The following is a 12548-nucleotide window of genomic DNA, read 5'->3' as shown; positions in this document are numbered from 1 at the left end:
AACATTTATATCCCTGAGGTAAGAGCATTAAATATTACAAGCAGTTTGGTTACTTGTAGTTGTAAAGTCTACAATAAATTTTCAGTTTATTTGTTGTCTCAAGACTAATTTATTTCTAGTAAACTGATCGAAATATTTTGAAACAGCAAAGCCATTAATATTATTTCTGATCAAAATACAAAACCTTTTATCTTGTCTTCCATTTTTTTTATTTGCTAATATAAGTTCAAATAAAAAAAACATCAGATTCAGAATACAAAATAAAAAACTTACCGCTTTGATATTCGTAAAAAGATTTCTCCTTTCGTACCAAGCCACTGCAATTGCAGCCAAGAAACTTGCTCCATGATTAACAGAAATGGGACTAAGAAACTCCAACAGTTGTTGCTTGACAACCTTTGAACTCCCATACACACCATTATTGTCATTTTCCAAATTAACTATAGTTTGCCACAACTTTGCAACACTGGAAATAATCCTCGGCATATGACTTAAAATCGTTTTTCGCGCATTCTGATAATGATCCGAATTCTGTTTCGATGTTGAATTATCCAATCCAACCGGAGCAAAAAACGCACTAACCAAATTATTAAAAATTTCACCCGGATTACTGATCGGAGTGCTCGAACTGGCGGGAATATTCAACTGATTCACAGTTTGTGACGAATCCAGCAAACAATAGTGACATAAAATCGTCAATGATTCGAGCTGTGTTACGGCATAATCCGAACAAATTTCACCGTGGATTTCTGATTGTGTATATTTGCACGCTATCTCCTCGATATTGTTGCAAATCTGGTGAATCACGCTGATCGTAATTTGTTTGATATTCTCGCCAAAGTAGGGAAGACAACATGTAATCATGTTTAGCCACTTTTCGTGCAAATTTTTCATGTGAGTGTGCCGTAAAGCGCTCATTACAGCCGATAGAAATATGTTTTGTTGAGGGATTAGGATTGTTGGAGTATAGTTCAAGTGTTCGCCAGTGGAGGGCGTTACTGATTCTTGGGAAGAACTACTAACAGGTGGTGCGGATGAAAAAACGTGATACTCCAAAATTATCAACGAGTGGATCAATCTGAAACCAAAGAATCACCAATTATGTAGTGTTGGCAGTTTAATTTTTTAAAAGCAAAAGGCCAGTTTTCAAATTTAATTTTTTCTATTTCATGATTACAACTTTTGTGGCGCAATTTTAACAAAAAACAGTTACAAAAATGCAACTTTATAGCACTGTCAGTATGAAAATAAAGGATCACTAACATAAAAATTCAGAAAAAAATTATAAAAAATATAATTTAAAACGCGCTCGATAAAAAAATATCTCAAAAAACATGTGATACATTTTCTCATTGTGTAACACATGTAATGTGTTTTTTTTTAATTTGAATTTAAAAACGAGGGTCCGTTAACTCTGGAATTAGTTCTACACATTTTTAAAATGTAATTATTAATCAATATGTATTTATTAAAACTGTGTTTGGAATTTATAGAAATTGACTTATTTGTAAATTACTGGAATTCTCTGTAGAATTATCTGATATTATTAGGAATAGAAATTACGTTATTTTCTTGAGGGTACAGGGTGAGTTTAAAGTAACAAATAAAATTCATATTTACGTTATGAGACATTTTTCAAAAAAATCCTAATAAGTCGATCTTATTTTTAAAAATGCTAAATTTTGACACCATAGCAACATTTATGATATCCTTGTTTTTGACGTTATTTTTAATTTTTTTAAATAAAAACAAACATTTTTGTTTAGAATTTTTGATAGTATACTCTTATTTTAACTTTCTGAAAAGTAATATTTAATTAAAAGACTTAATAAATATAAATATAAATAAATATAAATAAAAAAACAATCATCCTTTTTAAGAGAGCAGAAAAATAAAGCCTTTTGAGATTTGTAAAGTTTATTTAAACTTTTTTTTACTTTATACTTCTATCTTTTATGAGAAAGATAAAAGAGTATAGCACTACCAAAAACAGTAAACAAATATGTCTGTTTTCTTTTAAAAAATAATACATGTACATTTTTTCTCAATTTTTCAATTCTTAGAATAAAAATTAATTAATTAAATAGTATTAAGTCGTTGCATCTAAAATATTGTCCTAAAGCAAACGATGCTTAAATATTGTTTTCTTCAAAAAAAACACGTAAAAAAATGTCACTAGGAACAAAAGGTAATAATTATTAGTTGGTAAGTAAAAATTTAACATTCAAATTAACGTCAATTGAGAGATTGTTACAACTTTTTAAAAGATATTTTACACAAAACGTTGGCACCATTTGTTTTAGAATGACACTGGAAATAATAAAAATTCAATTAATTAATATGTTAATATTTTCAATTATATTAAAAAAATGTCGAAAACTTTTAAAAAAATTTACATTATTCGAAGGCAAAATTAAGTATTTACTAGCAAACGCTGATTTATGACGTGCTACTAATAGTAGTATATAAAAAATACTAAATAAAATACAGAACCTTATTGTTAATCAGAATGATTATGGAATTACAAAAATTAGATTAAAATACCGAAAGTAAATTGGAATTATTAAATTATTAAAAATAATCTGGAACTGCTATGAATTATTGAAATTTGTACAAGAATTTGGATGGAATTACTAAAAGTCATTTAGAGTTTGTAGATTTTTTTTTGAGTTAATCGAGATTACTGGGAATCGAATGTAGTTGAACTAATTTGTAATTACAGAAGTTACGAAAAATAAGTTAAGAAATTAATTTAAAATTATTGGAAGTAATCTAGAACTACTATGGATTATTAGTATGTCGTAAAATTTGATAAAGTTATCCAAAAATATTGGAATAGTTTTCAAAAATAATTTTTGAAATTAATGAAACATTCTTGGAAATTACTAATATTCTTTTTAAATTATCCAAAATTAGTGGAAATGGAAATTACGTTAAACTTCTTATAACTATCAGAATTCATTTGGATTTACAGAAATTATTTTGAAATTACGAGAATTAAGTTGGAATTATAAGAATTTTGGTGAATTATTTTTTGAGTTATTAGCTATTTATTTTATAAATTACTGAAATTTTACTTAAATTTGTGAAACTCATATACTTGTAACTATCTGCTTATAATTAGAACTGAACTGAAATAATTGTGTTACTATGATCGATTGGCATTACTCAAATTTTGGTAAAATTTTTGTTAGAATTACTGAAATTGTTTAGAAATCAATGGAATACCCTTTGTAATTACTGGATTTTTTTTGGAATGGCCTAAGAATATTCAGAAAAAAATTAAATTTACAATTACAATTATTTCGTAATAAGGAATAATGTGTTGAAATTAGAGCAATTAATTTGAATTATTGCATTAACTAGAATTCTCTCTTGAGTTTACTGAAAGTTTTTTGTAAAGATTCGTGATTAAATGGAAATTATGTCAAATTTCTTAGAACTATCGAAATTAATTTGGAATTGCAAAAGTTATTTTAAGTTGTAATTAGAGAAATTATTTTGGAATTAATTTGAGATCACTACGCTGTTATTTAGGAAATGGAAATTACGGTAAACTTTTGTAACTATCAAAATTCATTTGGATTTAAAAATTCATATGGCTTTACAGAAATTATTAATTAACTTGGAATTATAAGAATTTTGGTGAATTATTTATGGGGTTGCTGAAATTATTTAATTTTATAAATTACTGAAATTCTTATACTTGTAACTATCTGCTTGGAATTATTAGAACTAAACTGGAATAATTGTGTTACTATGAACGATTGGCATTACTCGAATTTTGCTAAAACTTTTTTAGAGTTACTAAAATTCTTTTAAGAATCAGTGGATTGCCCTTTATAATTACTGTTTTTTTCTTGGAATGGTCTAAAATTATTCACAAAAATTATTTCATAATAACGAAAACTGTTGGAATTAGAGCAAATAATTTGAATTATTGGATTAACTGAAATTCTCTTTTACGTTTACTGTAAGTTTTTTGAAAAGTTTCGAGATTAAATGGAAATTATCTTAAATTTCTTCGAACTATCGAAATTAATTTGGAATTACAAAAGTTATTTTAAGTTGAAAATAGAAAAACTATTTTGGAATTAATTTAACTGAATATTTGGCTGTTTGGGACTATTTTATGAACTACTGGAGTTTCTCTGGAATGAGTAAAATTTCTTTTAGAATTATTCGAGATTACTACGATAAATTTCTTTTAACTATCGAAATTACAGACATTATACTGGAATTTGGAATTACGAAAAAATTAAGTTTGAATTACAAAGAATTAAGTTTAAATGAAATAATTAGTTAATTAATAAAAATGCAACCACGTTTAATTTAATTTGCGTAAAATTTTTTTGGAATTGCAATTAATTATAGTTGGCCCTATGAAAAAAAATGTACTCACCTTAAAAGCCGCGTTTGATAGGCTTCCACATGATCCCCCACTTTATGATTGGCATCATACAATTGAAAATTATTAAACAACAAAACTTCTTCGGCAAACGTCATCTCTTCGTCAAAATTCCGCACCGAAGTCAACAAACAATGCAACACAACCTTTTGCAACTTACACTTAATCAACATATCGCCTATATAACTGGCAAAACCCTTCGAATTTTCACTAACCATTGTAATCAACTTCCGTATAATCACATCCAAAATTTCCAAACTCTCCAACTGAATCTTAAAATTACTCTCCAAATCCTCACTGGTCACATTCAAATCATCCAGATGCGGATAAAACGTCCGCGCATAATTCAAACAAATCAAAATAACAACGTCCAGAAACATATAGCCACGGTAAAAATTCAAATACTCCGGGTTCAATTTACCGGAAAAACTGTAACCCAAGACTGACTTTCGGTGTCTTGCTAGCAAATTCAAAACATCGTTGTTTTTCAAATCTTTGACACCACTCGTCGCCAAACACTTGATAAATAATTGCGGGTTACACAAGATGCAGTTTTTGAGCGTTTGGAGGGCGTAAAGTATTTGATTCGAGTCGAAAACTTCATAGTACAGACAAATATGTGAATGAATCGGATACAAAACACAGTTTTTCGACGAATGAACGTTAATTTTCGATCTCAAATCGAGATCAGTCGGTCTAGTCGGCGTGTGATTATCGATCAATTCGCACACTTTATCCAACACTTCGTTCAGGATTTCCGTAACGACCGCGTTATCACTCTTATTGAAAAACTCCTCAGCACTTGTGCTTATTTCAAGCTCGGCGTTTAAATTATCAGAGTCGGAAATACAGTACGACCAACTGTGTACCAACGAATTTTCCATTTCGTCGCTTTTTCCGTTGCAACATTTCTCGTCAAAACTCTGCGATTTGGGGATTTTTGTTGTCACACCGTTGACCAAACTATCGTCTTTAATACCGTCCGAAATAGGTTCGATACTTTCAAGCAGTTTGTTCGAAGAATTCGAAATTAAATCGAGTTGGGTTTTGCTCCGGGCGAACGACTCGTACCCGGAGTCCCGTTCCGGTTCCGGAGGCAACGATTTGAAGGGCGAATCCGGGGTTCCGTCGTTGCTCGAACTCAAACTTTCGGTTGACGACCGATTAACGTCAAGCTTGGAGTACGAGCCGTTGAGTCCGTCTGAGTAAATTTCCTTCGAACTTAACGGGTTTATGATCACTTTCATGTTGCCTTTGGCGCTTTTGTCCAACTTGGGTGTTGTCCGTACGTTTTTATAATCCTTATTTTTTCGTGTGACGACGTTCAAATCGTCGACAACGCTTGTCGTCATGTTGACGACTGTTGGTGAGAATTTTTTGCCACCTTTTGAGAACGTGAACCATTTTCGTTTGGCCGGTTTTTGGTCTTGATCGCTGGCTAGGTGGTACATGATGTTGCCGTTTTGGCTGCTCACTGCGTAGATTTTTTTCGTTTGATATTCTTCGGTTTTTTGATTGTCGGGGATTGTTATTTCGCTTTGGACGTCTGAGTCGTTGATGTTGACGTGACGTATGGACACGCGGGCAGTGTTGGAGGCCAATAGTTTTACCAGCATTGGGTTGATAATGCGAGGGATGTCGCCGTGGAGGAGACTGTGTGTGAGGAAGGATTCGGCGAGTAGTTGGATGTTGGGTTTTTCGATGTTTTGCAAATTGTCGAGGACCTTCATCAGAGATCTTGAAAATGAATTTTAAATTAGGTGAAAATAATTCAAATTTTGGCAGGAGATTAAACGATATTCGTATAGAGAATAATCTTCTAATAATAAAGAAGCGTTCGAAAAAGTACGAAATCATAGTTTCAAAATGTTTCGAATAAATTAAACAATTTTATCCCTGTTCAACTATGAAATACAAAATACAAAAGCTCAAACTTATTTGTTCACCCAATAAAAGTTGAACTAGTAAAATTAAAAAATAACTCATCACCTCCCGAATGAAACTTTCTATGTAATGTAACATAACTATCACTATCACACAAAATCAACGATAAAGTAAAAAAATAAACGAATAAAACATGATATCCATATTTTTTAAATTGCAAAATCAGCTAAAACGACAGAAATTAAAAAGGTAATTAAAAAATTACTTTTATAATATCAACGGCTGTTGGTAATTTTTTTAACAGCATAACAAGACATATCGGCGCTTATTCAAAGCAGGCGGTAAAGTGTCTTTCACTTTAATGATCAGCCTCTTAAAAAAGTATGCTGCATTACAATAAAAGTTGTGCTTTTATATCATTAGACCTCAAAATTTACATTTTTATTTACAGTTTAATAGTTGAAAGTACGAAATCACAGTTTCATAAAGTGCCGAATAAATAAAATAATTTTATCGCAACTTATTTGTTCACCCAATAAAAGTTCAACTAGTAAAATTAAAAAATAACTCATCACCTCCAGAATGAAACTTTCGACGTAATGTAACTATCACTATTACACAAAATCAACGATAAAGTAAAAGAATAAACAAAGAAAACATGATATGCATATTTTTTAAATTGCAAAATCAGCTAAAACGACAGAAATTAAAAAGATAATTAAAAAAGTACTTTTATAAAATCAACGGCTGCTGGTAATTTTTTTAACAGCGTCACAAAACATATCGGCGCTTATTCAAAGCAGGCGGTAAAGTGTCTTTCACTTTAATGATTAGCTTCTTAAAAAAGTATACTCCATTACAATAAAAGTTGTGCTTTTAAATCATCAGGCATCAAAGTTTACGTTTTATTTACAGTTTACAAGTTTAAAAGTACTAAATCACAGTTTTAGAAACTGTCGAATAAATATAATAATTTTATCGCAACTTATTTGTTCACCCAATAAAAGTTCAAGTAGTAAAATTAAAAAATAACTCATCACCTCCCGAATAAAACTTTCTATGTAATGTAACATAACTATCACTATCACACAAAATCAACGATAAAGTAAAAAAATAAACGAATAAAACATGATATCCATATTTTTTAAATTGCAAAATCAGCTAAAACGACAGAAATTAAAAAGGTAATTAAAAAATTACTTTTATAATATCAACGGCTGTTGGTAATTTTTTTAACAGCATAACAAGACATATCGGCGCTTATTCAAAGCAGGCGGTAAAGTGTCTTTCACTTTAATGATCAGCCTCTTAAAAAAGTATACTGCATTACAATAAAAGTTGTGCTTTTATATCATTAGACCTCAAAATTTACATTTTTATTTACAGTTTAATAGTTGAAAGTACGAAATCACAGTTTCATAAAGTGCCGAATAAATAAAATAATTTTATCGCAACTTATTTGTTCACCCAATAAAAGTTCAACTAGTAAAATTAAAAAATAACTCATCACCTTCAGAATGAAACTTTCGACGTAATGTAACTATCACTATTACACAAAATCAACGATAAAGTAAAAAATAAACAAATAAAACATGATATCCATATTTTTTAAATTGCAAAATCAGCTAAAACGACAGAAATTAAAAAGGTAATTATAAAATTACTTTTATAAAAGCAACGGCAGCTGGTAATTTTTTTAACAGCATTACAAGACATATCAGCGCTTATTCAAAGCAGGAGCAAAGTGTCTTTCACTTTAATGATCAGTTTCTTAAAAAAGTATACTGCATTACAATAAAAGTTGTGCTTTTAAATCATCAGGCGTCAAAGATTACATTTTTAGTTACAGCTACTTAAGAGTTTTGACATTATTTTTCTATGAGGTTATCCAGAACTCTTTCTAGTCATTCTACATAAAGCATTCTTTATATTAATCAACTTTGCTTTAAAAATCGTAAACCGTTAATTCTAAGAAAAAATTGCAAGAGACAAAAAAAATTTAAATTGAATAGGATTTCAAATGATAATAATGGCAAAAGGTAAACTATTTTGTGCTAAAAAGTTTATTCCAAGGAAGCACCTACATAAATGCATATTACACTGTCACATAACAAATAAAAATAGTGTACGCATGCCAAATTTCATAAAAATTGAGGGCCATTTTAAAGAGAATAAATAAATCGAAAACACTTTTTTTTTGAAAAAATTGCACTCGTTCGTAGGACACCGTGTATAATTTTTTTTTTTGCAGAATTATAACAAATGAGGATGAGAAGAAAGAAATGAGTGAGAAAATTATGTAATAAACAACTTTACATAAATAATAATCACCCATTCCTAAAATAATTGCACAATAATTTTTAATAATTTATACAAGGTGAAGCAAAAGTCCATCAAAAGACCATCTATGGGGTAGTGATAAAAGACATCAAACAGTATTAAAAGTGCCTATAACAAAAAATTATTTGTGCCTTTTTTTTAAGAGATACAGCTCTTCAAAAATTTTTAAGGGGAGTTTTTGGAACTTCAGATCATATTTTCTGAATGCAGTTAGCAGAAATGAGAGATCTTACAACATTTTAAACAGTAACCTACTGAAAAAAAACACCAATTATTAACTTACGGTGAATCAAACATTATACTCACAAGCTCGATATTAAATTAAATTTGAGAACAATGAAAATTAGCACGATTGCTAAGAAAAACAAATTGAAAAATATATACAGGATGTGTCGAACAAGTTCTTGATCTAAGGTATGAATTAAAATTCCTATGTCAAAAATTTGTTTGAAATTTATTTCATGAGATATGAAGGTTTTGATCATGTTTTTATTTTGAATTTTTCAAATTTGAGTTGGTGGCACTATTGAAATATGTGTAGTAACAGATCAATTTTAATCGTAATAACATAACTAAAAAAATTCTAAATTCAAATTTTGATGTTAAAATTATTTCGTATCAAACAGTTATGTACTGAAAAAAGTTTTTAATTTTTTAAGATGAAAAACTTTGATTTATAATATTATTTATCAGAATTTCATTCTATAATTTTCATTATAGAATTAAATTTGAGCTTAAAAATGTGAACTACTCAACAAATATACTGAATCCATTAAAAACTAACGACATTTTTTTACATTTTTTGAACAGGATAATATTTAAACATTGTTTGTTTCAAAATTTCATTAAAACAATTTAAACAATTCAATTAATTAATTAATTAATTATTGTCACAAGACATTGTAGAAAAATTCTGAAAAAATTTACACGCACAGAGATGAAAATAAAAAAGATTTCTATGTGATTAAATTTTTGAGATACAGTAAAACTTTTTAACAGGTTCAACCTGTACAACGAATATTTTGTACTTATTATTGTATTAGCTTAATAAAGCAAAAAAACACTCTTATTACAATCATTTAAATAAAAAGCTAATTTTTTATAACACAGGTTACAAAGCATTGTTTTACTATTTTATTATCGTGATTAATTTTCTTTTAACAATGTAAAATTTATGTCAGGTTAAATCTCTGATTAGCTTAATCCCAATTCATTTTATATTATACCAAAACGTATTAAACGTATAAAAAATCATTAAAAAATTCCATGAAAGACAAATAACTTCATTACTCATTTACGTCAGATTTTCTGATTTAATTATGATCTAATCAATCATAGCAGGTTACGCTACACTAGAGCAAAAAGCCGAAAAGGTTTCGTTTATCGGGTGAACAAATAAGTTTAATATTTCTGCTAATTATTTTATCATTAACGAATTGTCTTTTAGAGTGTCTGAACGTTATAGCATATTCTCACCTTAAAAATAATCGTTTCGGACATTCAATATTTAATCGCGAAGTTTGTTGTAGGATTTTTATTTGTAACATTTCTGTTTTATAATGGAAAATATCTTTGGATTCATTTCAAAAAATAGCAAATCTGAAACTGTGTTCCAAACATCTACTCGTAATTCTTTCCGACTAAACAGCAACGTCAAGCAGTCTTAAAATTAGTACCACCCTTAAAAATAATAATTGAAGGAGATAATTGATTAATTTATTATTTTTTAGATGAACAGACAAGATTTGTAACCACTGAATAAAACTGATACCAATATTGACACCAAAAAGTTTAAACGTTTATTCCGTCGTTTACTCACCTTTAGATTGTTTTAAAAATTCTTCAACTCTCAAATTAAAAGTATAAAAATTTTTTTAATAAAAGTATGAAATATGAAAAAAGAAAATTCAAAGTATTTGTGTTGCTAAATATAAGCAACTTTTATACGTGTGAATAAATTGTTAACTATAAGTAAAAATTGCAATTCTTTATTACAGAAAATTTATTTTCTACATGAATACACAAACCACTTTTTTTTAAATTTACGCTATTTGGACAGATGTTTGGTAAAAAAACTCTCAGCCACACAAAAAAAGCTGTCGAAAAGCTAGTTTTTTAATGTTTAGATGCATGTAGCTGTTAATTCTGAATAATTCATTTTAAATAAATAAATAAATTATGTAATTTAGCCTCCATCTTCGGTTATGCCAAAAAAAAAACGGATTAACTCTCACGTTAAATAAAATAAAACAGTTGCTTTGCATGCTTAATATCAAAAGCACTTTTAAGTAATTGTAGAAAATATGATTTCTTTTATTAATGAATCTTTAAATAATAAACTTAACTCGTTAGCGTCAGTGTCGTAACACCTTTCTAAACATTTTTCAAAGTAAAATAATGTATAAACTTAATTCCGTAAATAGTTATAAGAAATAATAAATCTGGTGTGGTGACTTTTTACCGAACACCCATATTTTCCTTATTCTCCGAAGAGTTCAAAGACTACTTACCTGTCAAAATTTCTTACATTTGTCATATTGGGTGAAACCTTAATATTCAAGTCTCTCCCCAAATGCCACAACAGGAAAAACCTCTTCATAAAATCCGTACAAATATGCTCATTCGTCAGATACTTGCTAATAACTTGCTCCACAAACGGCTTATTATCAAAAGTGTTATGTATCTGATACAACAATGTAACACACAAAAGTAGCTGTTTCTGGTTATTCAAAATCCCCAACAAATTCCACAAAATTTGAGCCATTTCCTAAAACACAAAACATTAACATTTAGACATAATACAGGCTGATTCAAAAGTGTCAAAGAAACTATCGCATGATGATAAAAGACGTTCAATTAAGAACAAAAACAGAATCAGATACTTATTTTTTAATGCTAGGTATATATTTTTTTAACTTGTTTTCTTTAGCAACGCGATAATTGTTGCACTTTTGCTTCCTATGATACCTAATTTAATTTAATGTCGAATATGCGTAATTTTTAAATGTTTTGTACAGGATGTCCGGAAAGTCGCGTACCGCCGTGACACTACATCATCGGCCGATGTCCTAGACAACCAGAAAAATGTTAAAAAAAAATCTAAGTCTTTTATTGATGAAGACATGATGAAGTAAAGATTAAAAATTCTTTGTTAAAAATGAAGGTGTTTGCACTACCATTTCGAATCCAAATTCATTTGTGGTATAAATGACATTACATAAAAGGACGTAGTAACATAAGAACTGAAAAAACCTTCCTAGATTCTTTAAGAAATGTTAACAAAATTTTTGAGTTAACAATGATAATAAATCTGGCAACACTTGGCACAAACCATTGTTGTTCAGATGAAACCATGGTTACGGTCATTGCTTATAATGTCATTAAAATTTTTGTTTCGTCTGTCAGCGGTAATTTTTCAGTTTCAAACAGTGACAGTAAAGGATTAAAATGTTTTCCTATTATGAATATTGTGACTTGTGTTTGCTGTTTGGTGAATACGCTGGAAATGCAAGAGAAGCCGCTCGTCAGGATGCCGATCCAGACGAAAACTCGAATTTCCATTAACTGGACCAAAGAATGCGATCAACTGGTCGTTTGGATCTTTTACCAAGGGAACTTGGTCGGCCCAGAGGCACGAAAACCGTTACTGCGGAAGAAGCAATTTTAGAAGAACTCGTGAGGAGTTGTTGGTGAACCGAAATCATACCGCTAATGCTACTATCACTCCAGAAACATTACAAACGGTGCAAGCAAAACCTTCGAGCATTTGTTATAATTTTTAGTGCATTGTTTGTTCGGTTTTTAAGTTGTTTAAAATATTATTACAATAAATAAAGCTGTTCTCCGCTCAGTTGCATTCAATAACATAATTAAAAATTACGATAATACGCGAACTAATCTGACTAGCAACAATGGC

General features: G+C 29.2%; 1 protein-coding gene across 6 annotated transcripts in view; it reads right to left on the bottom strand.

The window, feature by feature from the left end:
• The window catches only part of LOC656419 (uncharacterized protein), a 41722-nt gene that overhangs the window by 12959 nt on the left and 16215 nt on the right, over window positions 1-12548 (bottom strand). For all 6 annotated transcript variants that reach the window (XM_064359925.1, XM_015978449.2, XM_015978448.2 and 3 more), the window contains 3 exons: window positions 11143-11399; window positions 4403-6145; window positions 274-1078 (listed from right to left, as the gene is read on the bottom strand). In XM_064359925.1, coding sequence (XP_064215995.1) covers window positions 274-1078; window positions 4403-6145; window positions 11143-11399 — 2805 coding nt within the window. The remainder of the gene's footprint in view (window positions 1-273; window positions 1079-4402; window positions 6146-11142; window positions 11400-12548) is intronic.

The sequence above is a fragment of the Tribolium castaneum genome, chromosome 1 (genome assembly GCF_031307605.1).
Source record: "Tribolium castaneum strain GA2 chromosome 1, icTriCast1.1, whole genome shotgun sequence".
Lineage (NCBI taxonomy): Eukaryota > Metazoa > Arthropoda > Insecta > Coleoptera > Tenebrionidae > Tribolium > Tribolium castaneum.
This window is presented reverse-complemented; position numbering and strand designations above follow the sequence as displayed.